At 43.1% G+C, this 27,569-nt stretch overlaps 1 protein-coding gene across 2 annotated transcripts; it reads right to left on the minus strand.

Annotated features, from left to right (window-relative positions):
• atxn7l1 (ataxin 7-like 1) lies at nt 1–27,569 on the minus strand. 2 transcript variants are annotated; one of them, XM_083999075.1, is made up of 12 exons: nt 27,408–27,569; nt 26,842–26,916; nt 20,309–20,413; nt 12,051–12,249; nt 11,520–11,965; nt 9,335–9,417; nt 7,304–7,554; nt 6,070–6,283; nt 4,897–5,018; nt 3,816–4,355; nt 2,968–3,220; nt 1–726 (listed from the first exon to the last, which is right to left on the minus strand). In XM_083999075.1, exons 1-12 carry the CDS (start codon nt 27,502–27,504, stop codon nt 709–711), a joined length of 2,403 nt encoding a protein of 800 aa, XP_083855201.1. In that variant the 5' UTR covers nt 27,505–27,569; the 3' UTR covers nt 1–708. The 2 variants fall into 2 exon arrangements, with proteins under 2 accessions (XP_083855201.1, XP_083855200.1); XM_083999074.1 differs by lacking the exons at nt 26,842–26,916; nt 27,408–27,569 and adding an exon at nt 13,038–13,168 and having other exon boundaries at nt 20,309–20,412.

The following is a 27,569-nucleotide window of genomic DNA, read 5'->3' on the forward strand; positions in this document are numbered from 1 at the left end:
AAAATTTCATTTCAGAAATGTGGAAAAAGTTAAGAAGAAAGATGGGAAGGGATAAAAAGGGAAAAGGTTGATTGAGAGGAAACAGCTGGATAAAACCCAACTAAAACTGTTGTTCTCTCCCCTACTTTTGAGGAGGAGGAAAAAGCTAAAGACAGAAAAAAGGGTAAAGGGGTAGGGGGGCTGTTGAAGTCTGAGTCCTACAGTAGTCCTGTCAGTAGGTCCTTCAACCAACAATCTAACTCCCAAATACAATCACAGACCTCTTTCCTTGTCTGCTGACTGAACACAGCAACCGGGAACAGGGTCAGTACACCCAGAAAAAAAAGCCTCTACAGCTGTATTGTTAACAACGCCTTGAAAACATTGCGAGGCAAAATTCCCTTTTCAAAGGATAAGTTTTTGGAATCCACCATCTTGTTCCGAAAAAAAAACCACGACCGCAGTGACACGCGGCAGCTTTCCATCAAAACGATCCGTGATTGCGGACGGAGAGTGGAAGTAAAACCCCCAGCTCGACTGCGAGCAAAGACTCCGGAGCCCCGTTATCACAGCATGTGAACTGAGCTGTCACCGGGTAAACAGGGGGTGACATCGCCGAGATGAAGCAGTCTGATTGGTGCCGTCAGTGGAAGAGTGGTGAGGTCAAAGGTCACAAACGGTGGTGGCCTGAACAGCTGCCCAACATTCTGTCCATGAAACGGGTTCCTGTCAGTGATGCAACTTGGCCTGTGGAGAGAGGAGGACAGAGCTGAGCTGAGTGGCTCTCACTTGGCCGGGTTTGCACTGTGAAATGAACGACATTTTACTGTGTCGGCGTGCTATCATGTACTATGCTTACAGTGAGTTCTTTTGGAAAACAAAATATTTTATTTAAAGAGATAGTTCAACACTTTGGCAAATTGGCCCATTGCCATAATCCCTATAGTTTAAGGAGTAGGTTCGTTACCCTTAATTGTCGGTGCAAACTGTTTTTGCACATTCACCACGCTATGAGATAATAATGGAACGTTGTTGTTTTGGAGGCAAATGCAGAGACTGCTTGCCGAAAAACTGTCCCGAAGGAAACACACATCAGCGGTTTCGCATGAATTTACCTCGAAAACAACTCCATCTCGTAACGTTCTGTTATTATCTCACAGCGTGGTGAACGTGCAGGTCACAACTGGTCCACGAGAGCGTTTTGGAGTTGTTGGATTGTGTATTTAATGGGTTTGATGAGGGAAACCAAGAAATCCCATTAGCCTACGTAGCGTAGCTCTGAGCAGCTCGCCGCTCTGCTCCGCCGTTCAAATTACAGCTTGCACCAACAATTAAAGGTAATGAACCTACTCCTAAGATTATAGGGATTATGGCAATGGGCCAATGTGCCAAAATGTTGAACTATCTAAATTAGAAACAAAGAACAAACACTTTTGAAATTCACGTTCACTGTTTAGAAGTACCACATGTAACCTCTTGCAGTGATGGAGGGGAGGGCTAAATACACTAATAAAATACTCTGTAATTCTGATCTGTTGTATCCCTGCTGCAGTTAACTGGGCCACTGCTCTCTATGCCAACAAACCACCTTGAACAAGCTGTTTGGAGTAACACTGTAAAATCATTTAACAATACCAAGAGAGCATCTTTCTGCCTTCATGAGGCAGTAAAGCCACAGTGAATGACTGCATCAGTGTCAATTCTACAATCCTTTGTATTACAGTCAAGTATCATTTAATGTTTTGACTAAGATGGTAAAGTCAGCCAGTAGGTCCTCCACTTTGAAACATCTCAGTCAGCAGAGGGAGGGTTAAGTCAAGAACTCCTGAATCCTGATGATGCACGACTCAGCTGGTAAACACTCTATCTGCTACACGCCAGGCTGCTGGCACTGTCATAGTGAGCGCGTTTGCAATGTTAGCATTTAGCTCAAAGCACTGCTGAGGTGAGAGGAAGACAAGTGAAGTGCATTTCATTTCACTGCATTGGCTGTACACTGTACTGCAATGTAAATGACAGATAAACTTGAACTTGTGATAAACTTGATCTTGAACTTGTGCCCGAGTACAGCTTCACAAAGCCATTAGCAAGGAAATGGAAAAAGGAAACAGCTCGCCACAGAGACTCATTGTAACTCTGTGTCTCGGCTGGTATCTAGATGTTATCCTTTGAAAATATGATGAAAGAGAAAAAAAATGTTTGCACACTCATAAATGCTCCCAAAAGATTTAATAGACGGTCAACGTTTCAATCTAGTATAGATCTTCTTCAGTCCTGAATAATTAAACCTTTTGGGAGCATTTACCTGTGTGCAAACGTTTTTTTCTCTTTCATCTATTTTGCTGTTTGTTTAGCACCTGGACACACACCGGATGCACATGCACTACTCTACCCATCCTTTGAAAATATACTACTGAACCTGTGGGATAGTTTTGGCCTTTGTAGTGCAACTTCGGCGTGTAAAGGTCTGTTTCGGACTCACATACTATGTCACATTTACATACATTTTAAAGTTGCCTGATTTTATCTCTGAGAAGAATTTTAGGATTTCAGAATCTGCCAACACAGAACTGGCTCAGACCTGTGGCTACGACTCCAAAGTGTTTTCCAGACAGGAGGTACAACTTCACGACTCACGTATGTTCCCTGTCTTATGCCAAAATACATGAAGGGAGAAAAGCTTACATTTCTACCATTCATCCTCACTCATTTGGTGGCTAAACAATTGGAGGCCATGTTAATGGCTGTATTCAAATGGGTTAAGGGGTAAGTATATCATTTTCAAGATTATGCACAAAATGAGGTGGCTGGTTAGTTACATGGGTTAACAATTAGTATTGAATATAGACAGTATAAATTGTCTTGAATAGTAATTGTAGTACTTTCAACCAACCACTCTTGAAGGTAAGTTTGACTTTGAGCACACCAAATCAAAGTCTAGGATACTTTTAGTCATAGAGCAATAAAAAGACAGGATGTAACACCGACCTGTCTCGGGGACTCCGGCCCTGAAGCCAATATCCCTCCTATGTCATTTCCTTTTCCAAAGAGGCTCTCCAGTCCACCGGGCCTGCTCAGCTTGCTGGCCTTTCCTCTATAAGAGCTTGGACTCCTCCTCTTCCTCCCCTCTGCTCCTCCCCCATACGCCAGCGGCCCAGAGGGGGGAGCCAAGGGCTGATGAGGCGTGGAGGCAGACTCCCTGGATGGCGAGTAGGGTATACTGGTGGTGCCAAGATCTCGACTGGAGAAGAAGGAAAATTGACATTAATGACAAATAGTAACTTCACTTCAACTTTCACTGTACAGCAGAATTTATTCAGACGAGAATTAAATTATCACAGCCCATTTTACAGAGCTGTATATTTCAGAGGAAAGCCAAACACCTGTCATCACAGCCTTTGCTCTGCTGGCACTGTCCTCTCTGTTTACACACTGCTCTACTTTTAATGAATCACCCTCTCATGTGTTTCTCTACGTACTGTACTATGTTATGTGCTGCGCTGAGCCTGCATTGTGTTGTCTGTAACCCTGGCTACTGTCTAAATTTCCCTAATTAGATCATCAACCTTAACACAATTTTAATAAGCCTTTTATTACACTTGCTTGCATTTATATGTTTGTGTATACAAGGCCTTCAAATGAGTGGACAGATCCTCATCAGTTTCAATAACACAGAGGTCTAAGGAAACTGTCACCTTTTGGTAAACAGGGACTTAATAACAGTGATTTCATCCTGAACAAGCAGCTAAAACATAAAAACAGGAGAATTCCCATCATTCAATCCTGCATAGAAACCTTTATACTGCTGTCTGAACTTTAAACAATCCATTACCCACCTGCTTTGTGAGTTGTGGCTTTGAGACCCATCAGATCTAGATAGCCAGTCATCTCCGCTGCGCCAGAGCCCGCTTCCCGCACGCCCAAGTCCCTTTTTCTTGGCTGGGGAGGCAGCTGTGCCCCCTGAACCTTGTAATGTTTGATGATAGCTGCTGCCGTTCCTCTTGTGATTATCCGCAGTCGAAAACAGGGAAGACGGAGGAGTAACGGAGGAGGGCAAATAGGAAGAGTTTTTTCTCTTTTTAGATCCCACTACAGAGTCCTCCGTGTCTTTGGATGTGCGGCTGGCTTTGTGGGTGCCGTTACGGGCTTTTCCCGGTGCGGAAATGGCAGCGACGGGTTGCGGGGCATCTCGGATGCTGAACGCCCCGGCTGTGGACACGGACTGAGGGAAGGTGGCTGTGTAGGAGAGGGAGTTGGAGGGGGAGGTTAGGAGAGGGGAAGCGGCAGATGTGGGAGAGGGAGTCTGCTGTGAAGCGAAGGAGGAGGTACCGGAGGAGGAGTGGGAGAGGAGGCTCTCAGCAGCCAGAGGCACCTTCCTGGAACCCAGAGGAACAAGACATTTTAAAAGTAATAAAGTTGTCTCACTGCCAGTATAAATTCAGAGCACTAAACCTTTATTACCACCATCAATGCACAGTGTTGTACTGAACAATGGTTTTCTGTGTGTGCGGAGCCTTTCACCTTTTAGCTTCTGTTGATCCTCCCATTACTTAATTACTTCTTTAATTCCCAGTCATTTGTCCACAATCCTTTTATCAGCACTTTCATGGAGATCTATCATTTTTTTCTCTTTCTGCGAGATGTCTTCTCTTGTATCGTCTAACATTAAATTCAATGGCCTCTTGTTTAATTACATCTACATCAAAAGCTTCCAGGCCATCCAGTTAACTGTGTCTCTCTTTCCCTCATCTCATTTACCTTTTCTCCATCTAGACAAGAATATTTACTATCCATTTCAGTTGTAGTTGCTTAATTGTGAAACAGAGCTACTTATAGTAAGCTAATTGTGTTCATTTATAAATGTACCTTTCAATGTAAAAGCTCTATCTCAGCTCTATATCTGCCCACAGTGCTTACCTCCACATCTGTGCGTTGAGGTGTTTCTCCACCATGCTCTGAAGTGCCAGCCTCATCCTGTCCCATCGCCTGTCAAACACATAGTGGCCCCGTCCCATAAGCCTGCTGCTGAACACGCAAACCTGGGAGGAGAAGGAGGGGGAGAGAGCGACAGGAAGTTGTAAAATGATGGAGGCAGAAGAGAAGTAATGCGAGGAATGGCGAGAGGAAAAAGGAAGGAGGGCAACCGGAGGGATAGGTGGATGGAAGGGAAAAAGAGGAAGAGAAGGGCCAATGGATGAAGGCAGAGAGAAAAAGAGAGGGAGGGAGCAAGAGGTGGGCAGAGACAGAGCGTGGTATGGAGTGTAAGAGGTGTCAAATGACAGAATCAGTGATGGATAAAATAGAACAGATGATAAGAAAGAGATGAGAGAAGATGCAGAACATTTCCTAATGATCACAGACGGATGTGAAAGATGATCTAGCACAAGTAAAAGTAAAATCTTCTTTAGAACTTCAGGATTATTAAAAAAAACACTCAACTTTTTTGTTAGAATTGAAAACTTGCCAATCCACCTTTAGTACAGCAACAGTTATAGCCTTTGATTTCATCTTTGATGTGATCATGTTTTAGGTCTTATTTCACATTCTGATTATCACAGCTTATCCTCTAGTCCAGTGTTTTCAGAAGCTACAACCAGACAAACATCTGCCACAGATGTATAGAAAGCTGAATGTTTGCATATTGTTGCATATGTACAAAACTGATATTGTTATACAGTATTTTCATTGATACCATGGGGAATTATCTGTGATCTTTAAAGATACAGTTTGCCATTTTTGGAAAATTGGGACGTTTTGGAAGAGTTTGGATTCTCTGCCAGTTGTCTTTCCACTTAATGTTAAGATAATCTTCTAAATCACTCTACCTATTTAGCTTAATTTCAGAAAAAGGTCCGTTTACACCCATAAAAGGCATCATATAACTGTACTGATGCCCCTTTACCCTTTTCTCTGCCACAAAAACACTGGACAAGAACTACAGCAAAACAAAAATTATCCCTCTAAATGGCATTTAAAAGCAGACCCTGTGGGGTAAAGGTGGAAAATCGTGGCTTGAAGTTGTGCAGATGAGTTTTTAATGCACTGAGTTTATGGACTATGAGAATATACGTTAGCAGTCATAGTGTGTACCCCTAAAGGCTGTGGGTGGTGATTGGAGTAGTGAACCCCAGGTCTATCAGCGTCCTCTGGAGTCTCTGCATCGCCTTCATCACTGGAAAGCCGACCGCCATCTCCTGCTGCTGTCACCCAGCTGTGAGGGGACAGCTCTGGGGTTGGCGCCAGGCCAGGGACGGGTGCCGGGGGCAAAGGACTGGATGTGGAGGTGGTGGAACCACCTGGAACCCTGGAGTGGATGTATCAGAAAGACAGAGGGGTGAATAAAACGAGCAGGTGTGTGGGGGAAGACGTAAGAGGTGGAATCAAGAGGGAGTGAGGTGTTAAATAAAACAAGATAGAGAAAGGAGCGAAGGGAAATGGAAATGAGAAGAGAGGGAAGGGGGAGAAAATGAGAAATGTTAGTAATAGAGTAATATGCAGAGGCAGAGAAGGAGGGAGAGACTGGAAGAGAGAAGGAAGATGAGTGCAAATAGAGGAGAAGTGAAAGAGAAAACAAAAAGATTGATGAGAAGGAGGGTGAAGATTGGCAAAAGAAGAAAAATTAACAAAAGAAACGAGTGAGACAGGGAGGAGAAGAAAATGAGAAGCGTGGGGAGAGAGAAGCAAGACTGAGGGGCAGAATAACACAACACACAACATGCACACCAAAGCTCATGACATATCTGCCTTTACTCTGCCATCAGTGTCATGTTAATGTTTGCCACAATAACAGCACCCCAAATAACTTCCTTCTTCAAACAGGAGATCATCCCGTGAATGGAAAGAGGAAATGAGTTTCTCCTAACGCTGTGACAAGGGCAGACTTGTCATCCTTCGAACTATTGTTTCTCCTTTCCTTGCACTCTTGTTTACAGCATCCCCTGGTGGGAAAAAACAAGAACAGACAAGGACTCCCCTGTGTCTGTCTACGTCTAACAGTAGGACCTAGAGTGAAAGTCACTCAAATTCATGTATGTATATATATATATATATATATGGTCATAAAATAAAGACAAATGACAGAGAAACTCACAAAGTACTTTAACTATTGACATCAGACTGTTTGAATATGTGAGACCAAGCATAGGCAAAAAGGTGCTTGTAACAGTATCACTTGATCAATCTAGATATATTCATTATAAAGTAAAATGTATCAGTAGTGGTATTTGAATGTCAAGTTGGCCATTCAGCTGATTGTTTGGCCTTCCTTTGTTTCCATGTATACACATGCATATTTAATAATGTGTGTTTTGTTCCACTCGCCAACCTGGGTATGTGCGCATTTGCCAGCCGAAGCTTCAGCGTGGACAGTGGTCGTCCATTTGGGCAGTGAGGCTTGCTGGGAATCTCCTGTGGCGTGACGCTGTGGCCGTGGCCCTCCTTTCCTCCCTGCGCTCCATCTCTGTCTTTCTCCTTCTCCTTCTCCTTCTCTTTCGCCCGCCCCTTATGTTCGGCCAAGAGGATGTCAAAGGTTTTCCTTCGGCCTGGGACAGCTCGACGGTGGGTTAAGGAGTGAGTCTGTTAAGACAGAAGAAGAGGTTAATAGACATTCCATACCTGTCTTTCTGTGGGCTAATAATAAATGAGAGATATTAGATTTTTTCCTGTGAGACTTTGTTAATTGAGGTATTGATCTGTGACTAACATAATTTTATTCAAACATATTTCAACAGGGCTGATGGTTGCACTCATAGGGGCTTAAATCATGGCTCTCCAGTTTCAGGACTGTTTCCATAATCACTGCGCCATGCTGCTGCCCACGTCACACCACACTAACATGGGTAAATATTGCCTGTGCATGGTCAGCTTGTCTACCCTTCCAACTACTTTGGAGGGTAACCAGCCATCAAACATTTGGTTTTCCAGTGGTTCTTTATTTTGTGTGTGTCTGAGGCTTCTGAATCACTGGTATAAGCAAGTAGTGTGGCTTGTGGAGAGAGAAATGCTTCCTGTACTCACTCAAAGGACATAGCAAGGGTAGGTGCCTCTTAAAATACTTTAAGGCTCAGAAGATGCATCTTATTTCACCCTCATTAATTACCTGCCTGTTGAATGAGAATATAGAAGGACAATTTAAAGCTGAGGCAGAAAAAAGACAAATGCCTGTACTTTGTCCTCCTGTTCTTGAAAGATATCTACACTTAATTTAAGCAAGGAGGAGGTCCACTCCAAGGACGAAGTGTGGTGTCACTCTTACAACACCAGCAAAGTAGAAATTATGTCAACACACAGCTGCAGTTTGGAGTAAGAAGAAACAACTGACATGCAGACAACTTAAACATTTTGACCTGTAGATTATTTGTCTCTCAGTCCTGGGGCCTCTCTCCTTGTGCCTGTGTAGGTTCTCTCCAGTTTCCTCCCACAGTCCAAAGACATGCATGTTAGATTGATTGGCCACTCTAAAGTGCCTGTAGGTGTGAATGTGAGTGTTTGAGGTTGTTTGTCTCTGTATTGGCCCTGTGATAGACTAGCAAACTGTCCGGGTGAACTCCACCTCTGTCAACCAGGATGGATGGAATTCATGTACGTGGGTGGTAAATAAGTAAATGACTGCAGGCAGGGTCGTATCGGTAAAATAAATAACTGGCTTAATCTCATCGTGAAATTTACCAATACAATATTCACAAACATTTTAAAGTCATTACGCTATTTAACGGGTCTCATCTTTATTGTGCAGTGCTGTGCATGCAACACAAGGAGACAGCGTGAAGCACCTCTGAAGCTAAGGTTGACAGAGGTAGGAGTCACTTCCTGAGTCAAGGGCTCGCCCAGGCCCCTGTCTTGAAATCATGGTTCTCATAGGAAATACCAGTTTAAAACAAGGTTAAATAAGATCACACCGACGCACCACATACATCTCTAACTGCTTAATAACCAGTTTGAAGTGATTAGTAAAGCTTGCTGGATGTAATTAAAGGGCAGTGAAATAGATTATTACCGCTGAGTGATGTTGTAGCCTCATCCAACGTCTATAATTACTTCATCAAGGGAAGTGTAGGCACTGTTACCCAACATTAACTGAGAAATGTGTGTAAAAGTGCAGGCGTTATCAGAGACAGAAAGGGTCAGGGAGGCAAACGGGGTCATAGCCCCAACTGTGGCCGTTCAGCACCAATGTTAGCACACCCTTCAATATTTTTACTCTCATAAACAAACAAAGCTGTTTTCCTGGTGAGACAGCCTCAGACAGGAAGCAGGAAGAAGGGTCAGCGACTATTATTGTCTCTCCGCAGAAATTACACAGAGGTGGTGAGCGGGAGTGATAGTGTCTGTGTGTGTGTGTGTTTATTTGTGTTACCTTGCAGGTGAGAGACCGCGTGCAGGGCCGCTTCGTCTCTGGGTCCTGGACTCCACAGTGCTTGTTAGGATCAAACACTCTCCCTGTAAAACACACACACATACACACACACATACGCCAACACACACATTAAAGTGGTACCAAAAGGCCATAATTTAGTTAAGTATCAAATCACATTTCCTGGGAGTGGAAGCGTTACAGTGCCATGAGTACATTCATTTGTCTTTTCTGAGACAGCAGTTCACTCAGGCATTTGTCTATTCACATATTCCTTCATTCAATCAATCACTCAGTCGTAGCGTAAGGCCGCCGTAGTCTAATAGTATTATTCTTTGTGACATTATTAGCAATGCTTTTCGGTATCAAACACAAACTATGCGGATCCCTCGTGCTGTGACAAATCACTCCTGACAGGCCAAACTGGCAGCCTAACAAGAGTCAACAGAGACTGACAGCCCAGGAAACTCTCTGCTGCTTTAATGAACAGAGTCTGGAAGAAAAATGTACCTGCCGATGAAACACAACCCTCAACTTTTCACACACCATCATGTCCATTTGCAGCTCAAGTCTCTGATGTTTATTTGAAATAAGACACAATCTCAAGCTGGAAAAGGAAACAGGATTTTTAAAGGTCAATGGAACAGCTGACTGTTAAGAATCAATATTCTTATATTAACAAAGGATAAAATGACTAACCCTCATGGTAACAGATCAAAAATTTAAAAAAAAAATGAATCAATGTAACATTTATTTAATTTACTTACTAATTTCACATCCCAGGTCAACAAACAGATGTCAAATCTAACTTCAAACTAAATTTCTCTCCGTTTTCTCCGTTTTGCTCAGCAACAAAGATGCACATGAATCAGCTGGTCAACAACAGCCTCCAGTCAGCAGGTTATCCTAAACAGTGTTGTGCTGTCACAGGGCTGTAATCTTGTGCTGGCCTTTGCTATAATCCCTGTAATCTTTAAGTGTTTGCAGAATGACACGACAGCTCCGATGGATACGGGTGGAAAGGCAAACACGCAAATGTATGACAGCAACAGACATGCTCTCTGAAATACACAAACTCATGTGCATGCCCACAAGTTCGCACAACAACTTAGAGAGGAAGTTGAGAAAAGAGAGAGGAAGACAAGAACATATTCTGACGAAAAGACGGCGTATGAGAAAGTGAAAGCAAATGACACAGAAAGCAAAAGAGTAAGATGAGAAAATAAGTCTACGATGAGCAGCCAGAGAGAAACTAGGAGACAGTGTGAGAGGAAAAAATGAGGACAGAACATTATAGAGTGTGTGTGAGAGAGAAGAGGAGGTCGAGGCGGGAAGTGGAGAGTGAGAGGACGAAGAAAAAAAAAAAAACAGAGACACAGGAGGTGGGGAAAAAGAAGACAAGCAGCTTTTTGGCAGCGGGAGATCGTGAATTAGAGGGTGTAAATCAGAGGCTCAGAGCACAGTGAGACACAACACAAACGAAGAGACAGAGGAGCGGCATGAGGAGGGGAAGAAGATGAAAAGCTGGATAGAGAAGATATGCACACCCTGAAGGACACATCACAAGTCCATGCAACTTCATTCTTTCGCATATTTTCACATCTCTAAGTCGATCTGAATCAACAAGTATGGAAGTTAGAGTGAGACTGGGAATAGTGATAGACTGTGGAGGAGAGAGTGAGAAAGAAAAGAGAAAGTGAGAAATATGAAGAGAATAGTGAAAAAACTGAGAAAACAAGGGAGAGAAAGCCTTTAAAAAAAATTATAGGGGCGTCTTTCTCTTTCCAAAACACACACAGTCTCACACTACCACTGTCCTGTCTGCAGCCAAACATTCAGGCTGGAGCGTCGCCAAAGGATACAGAGATAAGAAATATTGAGTGTGTGAGCTTGTGCAATGCATTAACATAGGACTCTTTATATAATGCTGAGGGAAGGAATTTATGTAGAGGAGGCAAATATATTAACTCATCGAGCACATGAATGTCAGTGGGGCTAAAAGTTACAGACTCGAGGTCCGTGACCTGTAAGTTGAAGCTTAAAGTTGATGGCCTTAAACTAGCCATGAAAATGTAGGCAGGAAAAAGGAATAAATTATTAAAGGTTCTCCAATTCTTTAGACTTGAACCACTCCCATTACTCAGCAGCAGAGTGCAGCCTGGAACGGCCATCATTTCTCCAGACTAACCTGAGAGTCTTTTGTGTGACCTGGAGGAGGTCTTAGTCCCATTCTGGTGCTTCTTTTCCAACGTCTGTGACGGCAGCGACGCTGATGATGATGATGATGATGATGGTGATGATGAAGGCATAGCGCCTGATCGGTTCGAGGGCGAAGGTGACGGGGAGGGTTTCCGGTCCTGCGGGGAGGGAGAGGGCGTGGACGACGGCCGTCTGTCCAGCGGAGAGCGCGCTAGCGAGGATGGAGGGGTGGCGGAGTGCGGCGTGGACGGCCCGCCGGCGCTGCGACCGTTCACCAGCTTCTCGCTGGAGCGCTGGGAGGCCGTTGGAGCGAGGGATGAGGGCTTGAGGGAGGAGGGGGAGGCGGAGGAGGAAGCGGTGAGGCGCACGTGTGATGCGGAGTCGGCTCGGCTGAGGCATGGCATCTTCTCCAGGCTTACGACTGGAACTGTTACACTGGGGGAGAAGAGTAGACGAGGTGTCAGAAGAGTGTGTGACTAAATAAATGAAGAAGTGCGCAGACAAAAAACCATGAACCCACCATGTCTTGTTCCGTGCTCCCTTTGGCGGATAGACAGCAAGTGGCGCCTTGCTGAAGCGGGAATGAGGGTAATCTTTAGGAACCCTGAAGGGGAGCGTGTCCCCAGGACTGGGGGCCACAGTGGGGGCCACTGCAGGTGCTTTGGGCTTCATGGGGACCAGGGGGCTCCTGGAGGGGATGGGGGAGCCGTGGCGTTTTTCTGAAACAGGTTACAACAGATATGGAGATGAAGTGTCTGTGAATATTCTCATTCATCCAGGTTGTCGTTATCTCTGGGCAACAAATTGAATCGAAGGCAACTGGACTTATATTTTTCTCCACTGTTTGTCAGACTGGAGAGGACTAGTCAGACTGATGCGTTACGAATTGATGAAGCCCATTGGACAAGAGGCGAAACGTCTTCCTAGACAAATACAAGTCCAGTTGCCTTCGATTCAATTTGTTGCCCAGAGATATGGAGATGAAGATCTGTAAGCCATACAAGGTCACACAGATGCATGACACTCAGAAAAAAAAAATTCAACAGATCAAAAAGACAATCATGCCTTTCTGGGGGGTAGTGTATCTGATTTGCATCCGAGTTCTAGTTCTGAGTTTACTGCAGAGTGGTATTTAAACCAAGTTGTTGTTTTTTTCACACTGCTTGGTTGCCAGATGGTTGTGTTGTAACACAAGAGACAGCAAATTTATGCCAGAAGAACTTTATTTTTTTGCAAAAAACAATGAAGTATTTACAAATCATTTAGTGTACTTTTCTCTAATTAGCAGCTTCCACGAGACCATCTGAAGTGTCCTTGTGTGATGAACTTCACCAATCTGTTACGATGCGAAGTTCAAACAGGAGCCAACAGTTATAAATACCTTTTGACCCAGATCTGATCAGAATACACAAGTGAAAAGGATGCTGAGATACAGACAGAAACGTGAAGGGGAATAAATCACAGAGCTGTGGGGAGGGAGGAGGAGAGGAGAGGAGCTCACACTTACGGTTTTTGCTATGCATGTCTTTATGAGAGAAGGGTGGGGAGGGAACAGAGGGGCTTGGGGGGGTCAGAGGGTGGTCCGGGGGTTGTCTGTCTCTCTCTGTCTGTCTCACGGGGAAACTACACCCCAGCTACCTGAATAGAAAACACAGGGGTGAAGACATCATCAACACAGAGAAACAAGTCGGAGGAGAACAAAGTGCAGTCAAAGTAATTATTTTGACATTCTGCGTTGCTAATCATGAGAATACAAATTAAGGTGTAATATCCATCTATGTTTCAAGTCACCTGCTGCATCAGGAGCTAAACAACCAGCATCTGCAAGATCTAACAAGATTACACTGACGGATAAAGTTGCTGAAATGCAGCTGCTGATTTTAGGATGAAACTGGCCGTTGGGGTTAGCTGAATTCCGTGTCTCCTGATAAGAGGCCAATTTGAAACTGCAGCAGTGAAATGTATACATATTCAGTCTATCTCAGCTCCGGGAGCTCAGGTAGAAAATATAGACTCAATTTAAAAGTTACAAACAGAGTACAGCATATTTTTGATACAAAAAAAAACTGTATGCAACAACAAGTAATATACACCTGCACATACTGTATACAGAGCCAGGATTACACAGGCTGATAGTCAAAACTCAGCGTTCACAAACATATTTCCACTGTCCCTGCCTTATAATACTTGACAGTGTGATTTGTTAAGCCCCAAATCATAATATACATTAAGGCACTTTACAGGTAAAGGTCAAGAGATTACTTTATTATAGAGAGAAACTCAACAATCCCTACAAATAGCAATCACTTAGCACCAGGGGGAGGACAAACTCCCTTTTAACAGGTAGGAGCCTCCAAGGGAACCAGGCTCAGGGTGGGTGATCATCTCCAGTTAGGTTTGAGAAGAGAAAGAGAGGGTGGGAAAGGAGGAGGAGGAGGAGGAGAGACTTTGAACAGCTTATACTGTTGACTGTAAATTGTAACAGTGAGAATAATAACAGTCACTCCCATAAGTAATGGTGTTCTTGCACAGCTGTTAATTGTTATGGAATAAATAATACTAATGCACACCACTAATGATGTTATCAGTAATACTGATGCATCAAAAGTACATCCAAATTTGTGCATATTAAAGTTCTACAGAAACCCAAAATGTAGTTTTAGAAAGAGTTTCCCATTTATAGATTAAACTGAGAGGCAGTTCTGATGTCATACTTAATACAGTAAGCAGCATTAGGGATTGTATAGTACGTCCATGTATGTGTGTCACAAGGCTGTACCATCCTGTTAATGAGTGTAGTAGTGAAGTAGCTGTTAGCAGCAGCACGTTTGAACAACAGAGCTGTGCGGAGCGTGTGTGTGTGTGTTTTCTCACAGTGCATGAGTGCACATGAAAGTGTGCTGCAGGTGACTGAGGGAGAGTGTGTTTACAATGTGTACAAAGTGTGTCTGTGTGTACTGAGGAGATTAGCCACTGCATGCAGAAGTATAATAGGTGTGTGTGTGTGTGTGTGTGTGGGTATGATACCACATGCTGAATCTACTATATATGGTGCAAGTGTCTGTTTTTGACCACGGTGTGGGCTGTATGCGCAGCAGAGTGTGAACATCTTCGTGTGCAGTATGTATACAATAATGCTATGCAAGAGGATAATTTGTGTATGTGAGCATGTGTGGCAGGTGTGTAAATAGGCCAGTGGTAGCAGAGGACCGGGGAGGCAGCTGTATTCAGAGCAGAAAGGATCAAAGTCCACAGCCACATTCACAGGTATGCAGTGAAAACAGTACACACATTTCACACAATAAATCACATTAATTCACACAGGCACATGCAGCATTTTAGTCAACTCTCCTGTTCAGTTGTGCAGCTGCACAGCAGAAATGAACATGCAAATTAAAGCATTTTATTTTTCTAAAATTTCCAGACAGGAACAGGATGAATAATAAAATTCAAGAGAAATAGGATATTGCGTGTCCTTGTGGTTAGGGGAAATACACCATGTCTTTGTGACTTTGTGGGCACAACTTGACCAATTGCTCACGCTCTTTTACATGTTTTCTCTCCTGTTCATTTATTGATTCAAGATGAAACATTTCATTGAAACTAAATCTAAATAAAAGGAATAATTACAATTTGAGTAAAAAAAAAAGAAGAATTTCTGCAGTTAAGTTAAATTACTCATTGGACTTGTTTTAATTTTATTACAGTTAAATTAAAACACAATTCTTGGCCAACAAAAATGATTTATCCATTCAAAGCTAGTCTATCTCTCTGTGCAATGAGACGTAATTAATGATTAACTTAATTTCTCCCCTAAACAGACAGATATATTGTGTTATGATACAGAACTCATCCAGTGAGTAGGGAGCCGGTTGGGAACTAACCGTACTGATTTACAATACATGGACGAATGCCCAGGCAAGGTCACTAAACCACTCAACCACAAGGGCACCCTCACTACTATGCTCTCCTGCCTGCCTGTCGTTATGGCAATGCTGAGAGCCCAGCTGGCTGCCAATTGGCTGCTGACTCATCCTGTGGGCGGGGCTATGGCTGGGTGAGGAAGTGGAGGCTCTCAAGAGCTCAGCTGGGTTTGTTTACATTGAGAGAGCAGCGGGGGACATAGGAAGAGAGAGATGTGTGAGAAAATTATAAGAGACGCCTATGAGCATCCGCAGACACACAAGTCTGAGTAAAAAAAAAAACCCCAATAACAGTTAAAGCGACACTATACTGGAAGCAATGGAGTAGTGGCATTCACCCAGTATACACTATTCCCAAAGCAGGAACACAGAGCTATGCAACTGGGATGCCTTGTGGAGGGGCCCTGGCAGTGTTTTTCAACCTTGGGGTCGAGACCCCACGTAGGTTCGCCTGGAATGGGCTTTATGCACAGCTCCACTACTTCCTGAAATAAGCCAGCTCCTTTATTTCCTTTCTTATATTATTGGACCAGCTGTTTAATCCAGGTGTGTTTGACCTCACAACAACAATGGTCAGGCATTTACCAATGAGTTAAGGCATTTACTAGGGCTGCCCCCGACCAAAGATTTTGTTGGTCGACCAGTAGTCGTCACTTTTTAGTCGACTAATCGACCCCCCACCTTGACGGAAAAAAAAAATTAAATTTAAAATTAAAAAAAAAAAAAAAAAAATTTGAGGTTGAGAATTAATTAATTAATGCTCGTGACTCCGGCCGTGTTGGGTCCGAGATTCAACAACAAGCCGGTCGGGTTTCACCGTTATTACCGGCAGAATGCCCGTTTATCACCAATAAACACAGTAGATGAGGAGGGTAAAAAGTTACTGAGCTCAGGCTGTGTGACGGGGGTGCGGGGGTGGGGGTCCGCGGCGAGGAGCGGTGCGGGCATAGACATGTGTCTATGGGTGTGGGTCTCTGACTGCAGCGGGGACTATCATGGATCTGCTCCGTGACACTGAGACTGACCGCCGGTGAGCGCTGTGGGACGGGACCGGGGCTCAGACAGCACCCGCTAATGGTGACAGCGGTGATACGAGAGAGACCTGCAGTGCCGTGTAAAAAAAAAAAAAAAAAAAAGTGTCACGTCACGACTTCCTGTATCTGGCCCTTCAAAATAAAAGCCCAATAGCCTTTCATATACAGTTCAGTCATTGATGTTGGCTTTATTTTGACAAGACAAATGTTTTTTTTTTTTCCTGCGACCAATCGACCAATGAAATTTTGGTCGGCTAATGATTTTTTGGTCGACCAGTGCTTGGTCGACTATTTGGGGGCAGCCCTAGCATTTACAGTAACTCATTCATTCATTCATGTTCTACAGTAACTCTAATCATTAAAATCTATCAAAATAGGAGGGAATAAGCAGATTATAATAATGTATAGATATAAGACATTAAAAACCCCTTAAACACAGAGCAAAGACTGGTAACAGCAGCTCACTGTTGCAGAATGTTTCCATGGGCTCTGTATGGGATCTCTTGTGTGTCCATATGAAACACCAGGCCTGCTTACTCACCAGTTCAGTAAATGAGCCTTCAGCTACCACCTGTTTAAGTATCTTCTCCTACATTCCTGCAATATGTCACGTCGGAGCTAATTTCATGCCTTACACATTAAGAAAAGAGCAAAGAGAACTACCTCTGATGTATAGTAGCTGCTGGCAGTTTAATTGGCCCCGCTAATGGTTCACACACAACTAAGCTGCAATAACAATAATAACGCAACAACAGAATAAGCAGCATCGCCAACTAGAGCTTTTGTGGTTAATGGCAAAACCTTCTAACAACAGAAACATCATGGGAAAAGAGCAATTACACCACAGCCTTAGCGCACACGCTTTTTACAGCAACAACAAACTGGAGATGCTGACACGCGGAGCAGCCCATACACTTGTTAAGTTAGTGGAATGAAACTGAATAGAGGGCTGAAGGGTTTTTTTTTTGACCTGCCTCAGACCTCAATTAATCCACCACTACAGAGAAAAGTTGGAAGGCGAGCGGCGAGAGAGAGAGACAGACACTCCCACCAACAGCAACAACATGACCCTTTCATCATGCGCTCCACTTACTCACACACAGCAGGCCACTAGCAAGGGAGAGGTTAGGAGAGACGAGCCGAGAAGCATGGAGGGAGGAAATCGTAGGAGATGAGAGAACTGGAAGGAATCCGCTGAAATATCTGAGCATGCCGCGGAGAGCTGATTTACAGAAACAAAGTGTGACACGTCGCACACACAGGAAAAGACATAAAAACCATCATGTTCTGGTTTGTCATGGTGTGTTCAGGGCCAGGCCTCTTGAATATGACATCGCAGAGTCAGGAAATCATATGGCCTATCCATAATAAGCTTTGAAGTTCATGCACAAACATTAAAAACTATTTCTTTCCACATTTCTTGCTCCTTGCAGAGAGCACAGTACTAACACTGCCACTGCGAGGGATTTATTTGATATCCCGCTGGGGCCACTTATGCTAAGAATATAAAATACTATGCCTTACTCTATGGAAATTTAAATAAACAAATCCATTAAACCGAGCAAGTTTTCAACGTAAAACAAATCTTAACCTTTCGGAGCAGCAAACATAGCATATATTAAACCTCGATTTAAGTTATGACCACTCTTCTCAACACGCAGCAAAGCTAAGAAGCAAACTGGGCATGTATAACAAGGAGCCACTGACCCCTGAGGCAGCCAAACCCCCTACCTCCTCCTCCTCTGTGTGTGTCGGTCTGTGCGAGTGTGTGCATGCCTGCATTTCTGTGTATGTAAAGGCCTAGTGCTGATCTGATGCACAGGTCAAGCATGAAAGCAGATCCCCGTGATGGATACGTGCACAAACACAAATACAGGGCCAGTGGGGTGAATAAAAAAAAAACGCTTCTCAGGGTCACAACATTTAAAGTAGTAAGTCCCCAGCAGGGAACAATGGCGCTTACACTTGCGAGGATACAACAGTGACTTGATGGGGATGTGCAACAATGGGAGGAAATGCATAAAACATCATAAGAATATCTTGACAGGGGCAGTTCCTAGAGGCAAACCCACTCAGCAGAGGTCAGGAGGAGCATATTTCATTTCATGACACAGACTCGGTGGCCGCACAGAGCGTCATATTCAAGAATGAAGTCAATGAATCAGCTACAGCAGAGGGGAGGTACGACTTCTAGGCCACTGCACTGCCATTAAAATGATCCTAACCATAAAAGTGTATGATGAAACAAGATGAAAACAATTCAGTGCAACTTTTTCTACTAGTCAGCATGTGACTTGGCCTGCTGGTCCACTACAATGACTGCTTGTCATGCTGTGGCCTGAGGACTGTTTTGTTTTATGGTGGGGGGGGAGGTGGCTCTCAGGAGGATTCCCACTGCTGAATGTGTGTGAATGTGTGTGTGTGTGTGTTTTAGACTTGTTGTTACCCAACTTTGTGTGCGTGTCAGAAAGCAGAAATGCTGCCAACAAAGAGGAGGACGAGAGGGAGGTGGGGAGGGGGCAAAAAGTAGGGACAAAACAACAGTGGCTGCCAGAGAGAGAGAGAGTGTGTGTGTGTGTGTGTGTGTGTGTGTGTGTGTGTGTCTCACAATACCACTGACCTCTTTCTGCTGAGAAACAGAAAGTGAGAATGTGCGTGCATGCAACTCCTCTGGCCTATCGCCTCTCAGGAAGAAGTGTGCGCGCTCGTGTGTGTCTGTGTGTGTCGGTGTGTGTGTGTGTGTGTGTGTGTGTGTTCATTAGGCGTGATCATGTGTCCATCCGTCTCCCCCCCTCTCCCTCGCCTGCCCCGCTCAAACAGACGGCTCAGGCTGGTGCACGTGCCGCCAACAGAAGGAAGCAGCAGCTCGCGGGCAGCAGTGGAGCCTGCTCAGTGGAGCCACAAGACAATCAAAAACAAACAAGAGGTAGACGAGCAGAGGAGAGGACCAATCAGAGCCGAGTTCTCCTGTGTTACCGTGTCAACAACAAACACTCTTAAAGATGAATGAACACCGCAGAGTTCTCACACATTTTCAATCCACACTTATGCTTATTACCGTACTTGTATTTTTTGACATGTAATGTAACAGATGCCAGCTAAAATAAGTTTCACAGCTGAAGATAACCGTCTCCATAGCAACAAATATCACATTTTATTAAACTGTGGTAGCAAAGATGTGTAAAAAAAAAAAAAAAAAGCACATACAGCTTAGTAGCATGTGTAGACCACTGACTTTTTAGACTCTACAGCAACTTTCCCTGTTCAACATTTTCCGACCCTGCATAAAAACTGAGCAGCAAAGTAGTGCCTTCGCAGCCGAGGATTTAACATCTGTGTGTATCCTTTCATTTCTTGAATCAGCCCATCAAGTCTGTCAAATCTTGCGTTTTCTTGCACGTCTTTTAAGAGGAACGGAGCTGCTCAGAAAGAGAAATCGGCCTACATTCAAAGCGGTGCAGAATTATCTTAAGAGCAGAGATCGCCTCTTTCATATACGTATTAAATGGATAAAAAGGCCAGTGTACAATGCTACATCTTGTTGATTATTCTGTAAATTATTTAGTGTTTTCCAGCTCTTATGAGACTGCTGGGTATTTGAGAGCATAACCATGTGGTATGTTTTTTCATGTGGGCGATGAGAAGTTTATGTTTTTAATTGACTTGCAGGAATAAATAGAAATTATAATACTGTTCTAATTAACTCTGTGTGTGCAGGAGCATGTTTGCTCTGTACCACACCTCAAGGCTTGTGTCTCTGTGTGTGTGTCTTTCTTGAGTCTATGACTGTGCCCTGAGGGGTGGCTGTGTGTGTGTCTTACCATAGTGTGTGAGTATGCCCTGAGGAGTGACCACCTTACTGCAGACATGGCAGACAACAAGAGAAAAATCCTCCAGTGCTGGAAACTGGCTGTAGATAATCATCTCTGAAACAGACATGAAGAGCAGAGACCACAGTTTAGAAAAAACAAATCCAGCTGAGGAAACATAATTCTGGAGGAGACACACAGAGACAGAACAATCATAATTAGAGATGAATACAGCAGCAGTTTTACAGAAATGGGAAAGCCTTCCTTTCCAGATTCATAAAGGTTCAATACATATATTATGGGAATCCGTGAACGCTGCTCATACTTCTGGACAAATTTCCTACAGCTATAGGTGAGCAATCATTGGATTATCACTTTTCTGTCATTTTAAGAGATACAGGCTGCAGTTCATGTTCATTCACCTGTAGGTTTTCATCATAAGAATTTCTCAAAGGCTCCTACAGTTTAGTGGCATTTTCATTAACAATGATCTCCAAATTTATTTCCTAATTATTTGCATCATAAAATGTTACAAAGATGAACAATGGCATTCACAATTTATTTTAATGAAGTCAACGTGAGGTTGTCATACTGTGTATCTAGATTTGCCCAGTTAACCGTAGTGTTATATTAGTTAGTTACACATATTTTCCACATATGTGAGCTAGTGAGGGTCCGTTGGGGTCTGAGTGACAGACGCAGATGTCGGCATACCGTCCACTTTATACTACAAAGACCTGAAATCCATGTGCAGCTTCCACGTGGACTTAACACCGGGATAACAACTACATGTCTCTGGGGTCTACAGCGTGTTTGCATGATTGAGGCTGAAAAATCTAAAATTCAAAAGGTATTCAGTTTATCATCACACTAGACAAAAAACAGCAACAATATTGCATTAGAAAAACTGAAACTTGGAAAGCTGTTGGTCTTTTTGCTTGAAAAATGAATCTAACGTATAAAAAATCTTTTTCTACTGATTGAATAATTGATCCACTGACTTTTTCAACTATACATTTAGTAAAGTATTCTCAAATGTACACAAAGAACTAGGAGATTCAGTGGCATGGTGTTCAGTATTATCATTTAGCTTTAGAGCTGGCGCAGGTTCTAAAACATGTCGCGTGTCACTGATATAACATACATACTATCATTACTAACACATACATCACATACGTAACTATTATTACCAGCAAAAACCCACAATTCACACACAGTGTGCTAGCAAGCTGCATGCAGCTACAGTACATAATGCCTACAAGAGATGCCTCACCTACACAGCAGAATTTGAAGATTTATACAAATATTGAAAACAAAAACAAATATGTCCAATGGAAAACAGCTATTATCTCTTTTGGCTAAGCTTTAAGAACCTAATCTTCCTGTACCCAAACAAGCTCTGCTGACAGAAATCACAGCACTTATTAGCACAGGGCTTACGCCAGACTCACTGAAGGGGGGTCGGATGTGTGTGGATGTGTGTGGACGTGTGTGTTGGTGAGAGCTCGTGTGGAAAAAACAAATAAATAAAGAAAAATATCGGAGAATGTGTGGGTGTCTCTCAGTGCACGGGTCCATGTCGTTGTGACCTTACATTGCTGGCGAGCTTGCCGTCATCTGGAAAGCTAAAGAGAGCGCGGCAGTCATGCGTAGTGTCCGTGAGAGTCGTGTGCGTGTTTGTGTGTGTGTGGAGCAGGAAAAGGATATGCTCAGTCACTCAAGGTCAAACATATATAAGTACACAGCATGTGTGTGATGCTGGACATCATACGAGTCCGTTTGTGACCTGGTTTCATCACTCATGCATGAGGTCTTCAAGGCCTCATACATACTGAGCCTGTCAGGAGAAACTCCCTGACTTAAAGAGTTATGTTAATGGTGAGCGACGGTTACTGGTAAGTCATAATGAAACTGACTTGAAGCTAGGACAGTATCAACCAAAGCAGGGAAATAAAACTGAAATTATCATGAAATACAAGTAAGATCAGGTAACTCTGATTAGTACTGCTACTGGGAAGGGCCCTCCTATCAGCGGCTGAGCAGCTGCACCGAAGCAGTTAACGTTAAGATGCTTTGCCAAGTTCACCTTGTCAATATGGAAGAGGAGATTATTTCTCTCTCACTTTCCACTGCCATCATTTGTAGGCATGCTCCTGGATTAACGCCACAATCCCAACTCTCCAATTCCCATGTTTGCCGATCAAAAAAAAAAAAAAAAAAAAAAAAGCCCAGCTTTCCTTCACTAGCAAACAAACAGTGGTGTTTGATTTGAGGCTTAACTGAAGGTGGTGCGATCCTGGCTATGATAATACAAACACAAATGGAAAGGTGTGGCTACTTTTTTTTCTTTCTTTCGCACTATCATAACAGTTAAACGTGTATTTCTCAAGTGGTAAGGATTATTAACTTTGTAAAGCAGGCAATTAAACAGAGGCTGGAAACAACTGTTGACAGCTTCACTCTGCCTGCCAAGTGGTTTCAGTTCAAAGAGCTGATCAGCATCACCGCAGTTTGTGTCTTTCCTGTCTTCGCCCTCTGAGGAAATGAGCACATTTTCTTAAATAATAAGCTATCAACAAGAGTCCAGCCAAAAATAAAAAATAAAAAATAAAAAACTTATTTTCTGGCAAAATGGCAAATGCCAACGTTTACAGTAACAGAAAACGACTTAAGTGGGAAAAGTCAAAAAAGGAGCAACAATGCAATTTCCTCTGCATCTGCCAAGCCAAATGCAAACAAAGTGCGTACTGCATTGCTTATTTCTGCAGCCTGAATTTTGTGTGTGTGTGTGTGTGCGAGTGTGTGTACGGTATGTGTGCTCATCTCTAGCCAACTGCCAGAGTCTGCCAAATGACTGACAGGCCAGAAAATGAACTACAAAAACAATCATTCACTGGTGAATAAGCATGTTTAGAGCTCCTAAAACAATCTAGCAATGGACACTGATTGCATTTAGAATAGTAAAGTAAAGTAAATCAACCTCCCATTGGTGAATTAGTGTTTGGAGAGCAACCTAACTAAAATTGCTGGTTAACAAAAGAGTTTGACAGCAGCGTAAGGAGAACAGCACGGCGCTGGTGGTTGACCAAGACCAAAGTAATTATGCAACTGCTCCAAATTGACGTAGTAAATAACCTACAATCAATCAGCCTAGGGGGATATCTTGGAGCTAGGCATCACTTATCAATAATCATTGTGCTACTAAAGTACAGTTCCAGGGGGAGGGCACGGGCAGCGGCTTCAACTGCAGTTGTGTTTTTGAACAGGCATACACCACATAATTATTGGACCCACAGCAAATTGTGTGATAAAGTAAACAAGCTTACAACAACAGTGATTGGCTGGCAGTTAATGTTGCAGAACTCAGACTACAAACTCAACAAGTCTCTCCTTTGTTACTAAAAAAAAAAAAAGTTAAGATATAAATCTGGCTAGGATAAAGACACAGTGCCTGGTCTTAAAAGAGAGTCAGACCCAAAAGTAGCTCACTCAGGCTATTTTGTGAGTAAGTCTGTTTGCAAATGATGCAGTGAAAACAGCATGTCACAGGGAGAAACTGACCCAACGTGCTGAGTTATGATGAGGGATTCATTTTCGTTTAAAGCTCCAAAACGATTGCCTGCTAAGAGCAAATACTCAGTGCAATATAAAGTTTCGGTTCATGAAAGGTTTTTTCCTCGTAAAACATTCACATGGTCAGTTTTGCTGATCACCAGGTAGTAATTTTGGCACCAGGCTGAAAAGTGAACTCCTTCCAGGGAAGCTATTACATGGCGTTTTGATTCAATTGCTTATTTTTTGTCATCTTGCTCTTTTTCCAAACTTCAATTCTAATAACACAGCGAGGTTTCTAAGCCAAGGGCAGAGCTGCAGAGCTACTACATTATTTTATCAACAGTTTGGTCTATACATGTAAAAAAAAGAAGAAAAAAAAAGAAGAAAGAAATCCACAAGGAGCTCAGTTTACCGTGACATAAGATTTCTGCTAATATCAAGTTGTTTGACTTCACTCCAGGCTTGACAGCTCTGGTGACTATTTTTAGCTCAAACTATTTAAATGCAGACAACAGAAGCCCACTTACAAAATGACTAATTTTGAGTGGTCTGCTAGATAATGAGAGATTTTTCAAACCCTCATCAGAGGAAACAGCACATGCACTGCCAGCAGGATTGTGCCAAAGCCTGCACAATGTGGCATGTTCCCTTGTGCCCGACACATCCTGCAGTTCACTGCATTGAGCACATTTCTCAGACGTCTTTGTCAGACTGGTGTCTTAGGCCACACGCTGTCATCTCAAATGGCTGTTTGCAATGATGATACACTTGAATACTGACTGAACCGTAATGAATAGCTAACATATTAAGAGGATGCCACCGATTCCCATCACTTTTATACACTTTCATAGAGATTAGAGAATAGTAAACATGCAAATAGTGCGTCTGTCTATTTCTAGTGGGATGATGACAGTGGCTGCCAGTCAAGTCAGGCTAAATTTCTGCTGGTTGTCATCATCTCCTACTGTGTGGATGTGTGCGAGAGGGAGAGAGACACAGATACTAATCATGACCCACGCCACACATCAGCTACTGCCAACCAGCCAGGCCTCACCATCTGCGAATATGTGTGAGTAAAACATGTGGTATATGAATCTTCAATGAGTCACGCTACTTTCTGCTCAATACAAAAGTATAAATAAAGCTTTTAAGACGTGTTTCCTTGCGTGTTTATGAGGCTTTTAGGTGTCTGCGTGTGTGAGAAGGCCGAATGTAGTGTCATGTTGCCAGCAGATCAGCAATTCTGGAATTACTGCTTCAGTCTGGCTCTGAGAGAGGAAGACGAAGCATGTGTGAGTGCGTGAGTGTGTGGCTGTGTGTGTGTGTGTGTGTGTGTGTGGGATGGGGGGTGAGGTTGGTATTTGACCGGTAAGAGAGTGAGAAGAGTTTCCCCGGCTCAGTGTGTTCCTACGAGGGCGGCGGCACGCTCAAACTTTCAGGGATGACTCAAGCGTGTTAGTGTGCACACTGTGCACCGCGTGCTCCTGTGGGTATTTATACACGGTGAGGTATGGAGGAACTCCTCTGGCTCTGTCCCCCGGGTAGCTCAGTGGGGGGTGGAAGTACCCACTCACTGCTCTGGGGCATCCCACAGTTCCCTCTGCATACACTCGTACACGTAATACAAGTGGTATTCCTGAGCAAGAGCCCCGAGTGCAACTCAGCTAGCAGAGCAAATAAGACATATTGTAGCTGGCTACATAGGTTAAGTTCATTTGTAAAAGGCTCTGAATTATGGCTGAAATATATCAACACCCTCTAGTACAAGCACTTCTCGTTGACTGCTGCGGATAATGTACCACTTAACTAAAAATATGTTACAGACACCTCAGATCCAACCCCTGGGAAATAGTTTTTACTCTGTATGTATGATGGAGATAAAGAAAAGCACATTTTCTTTTCACAATGACTTTGGCAGCGCTGGGTTTTACAAACCCTGCATCTTAAAGCTTTCCTTTTAACCAGCAGACAACTGACGCAGCATCGACATGCTTCTTCACCACTGATGTCGTCCTATTCATCCTGATACATCACCTGTCACTTGCTCCATCTTTTGTATATTATGTATTTAAAATATGTTTTGCCACCCCTGTCTTTCCATGAGCAACTGATGCTGAACAACTATGAATAGTGTTGACAAGAAATGAACTGTTAACTATTCAACATAATCAAAGAGATAGATAGAGAGATTGATGGATACATGATGAAGGTCACTAAAAAACATTGTTATATAATAATCATACAATGATAATGACCAATTCTTGTCTTTTTTCAGTCAAAAATATGACTAAATACTTTACAAAAATACCTGTGGACATTTCAAGCAAGCAATCTGAATAGTCTTTTCATTTTTTTCAGAAACTATTATATATAATGGATTTTTTTTTCAACAATGTTCTGACATTTTATATAAGTATTTATATGTAATTGCTTTCCTCACTCTCTCTTTTCTAACTGTTTTATCTTGTTCTTCACAGTACTGTAAATCTTATTTTTTATCTTGTTCTTCACAGTACTGTAAATCTTATTTTTTATGTTGAATGTTTATCTTTAGGAGGACCACTTGACAAGCCCTTAGGTTTTTTTTTGGTTTCTCCTGCACATTGCTGTATCTACTGTATATATTGTATGTTTTTTTTTTTAATTGTCGTTGTTGTTCTACTCTTTAATATGCTGTTTTACATATATTTTTCATGTGCTAATAAAAAAAATTATTTTGACGCTATGAATAAGATCAAATAAACATTTACTCTACAGACGCATACAAAACAGGTTTTATTATTCCCTCTTTAAAAGCAGGTGTTTTTGTCTTAACCAAAATATGAATTTTTAAAAAAAAACATATATGGTCATTTCTGTTAAAGTAATGGTTAAAAACATCATGCCCTGGCTTCCTTAATGTTGCAAAGCATGTGCAATGAAACAATAACAAAACCACCACCTTGTGTTGTGTGTCATCCATTAAATAGAAAGGGGTGCAAGTTCCTCACCTTCTCTGCTGAGCTTCTCGGCGTCACCGAGGCAGTAAAGCTCCCTGTCGCTGTTATCCAAAGACGAGTCTGCGTCTGAATGAACGACAAGAGCCAACTTACTAAAAAAAAACACAACAAACTTTAAGAGGAGAGGAGGAGGTGGAGGTGGAGTGGGAGGAGGGGGGCATGCGTGGAGCCATGCTGCCTGTGTGAGGGGCTGGCTATCTGATTAGCATTAGCCTGCTGCTAGCGCCCGAGCTGGCTTCCTCAATCAAGTGGAGCTGTCAAAGCTAACAAACTTACAGCTGCTGGACACAGTTGACGGTTATTGATCCCGCACGCGCCGACGGTTCAAAACTGTGCACGCGAACGGCACGCTCGTGCACGTCGTGCTGTCAAAGCAGCCCTGATAAATACTGCATTTTCGGTCGTAGTATATTTTTTGACAGTTACTTTGCTGCGCTTTGACAGACCCCTTTGCATGGTGGAGGGAGCTTTACTCAACTCAATCACAGACAGTTGGACCACGCACTTCCCGACAGTTTGTCCGCGAAAACAACAACGTTAGCGACGCGCGAACTTACTGTCAACAAAACGTAATTTAGCAGCACTGACGAAGGAAGACCAAGGCTCGCAGAGGAAGGTATCCGGACTTGGTATTTGGCGATCCAGTGTCGCCATTGCTCTTCCTTCTTGTTGCTTTGCGAGAGCCGTTTTTTTCTTTCCCCTCTCTCTCTCTCTCTCTC

This window comes from Trachurus trachurus (genome assembly GCF_905171665.1).
Source record: "Trachurus trachurus genome assembly, chromosome: 23".
Classification (NCBI taxonomy): Eukaryota; Metazoa; Chordata; class Actinopteri; order Carangiformes; family Carangidae; genus Trachurus; species Trachurus trachurus.

Coding starts and splice junctions, on each gene's coding strand:
- atxn7l1 (XM_083999075.1), bottom strand. CDS start 27,504: ATGGCGACACTGGATCGCCAAATACCAAGTCCGGATACCTTCCTCTGC. Junction 7,555..9,334: donor CGCGGTCTCTCACCTGCAAG/GTAACACAAATA, acceptor CTGTCTTAACAG/ACTCACTCCTTAACCCACCG. Junction 4,356..4,896: donor CTCAACGCACAGATGTGGAG/GTAAGCACTGTG, acceptor TCTGGGTTCCAG/GAAGGTGCCTCTGGCTGCTG.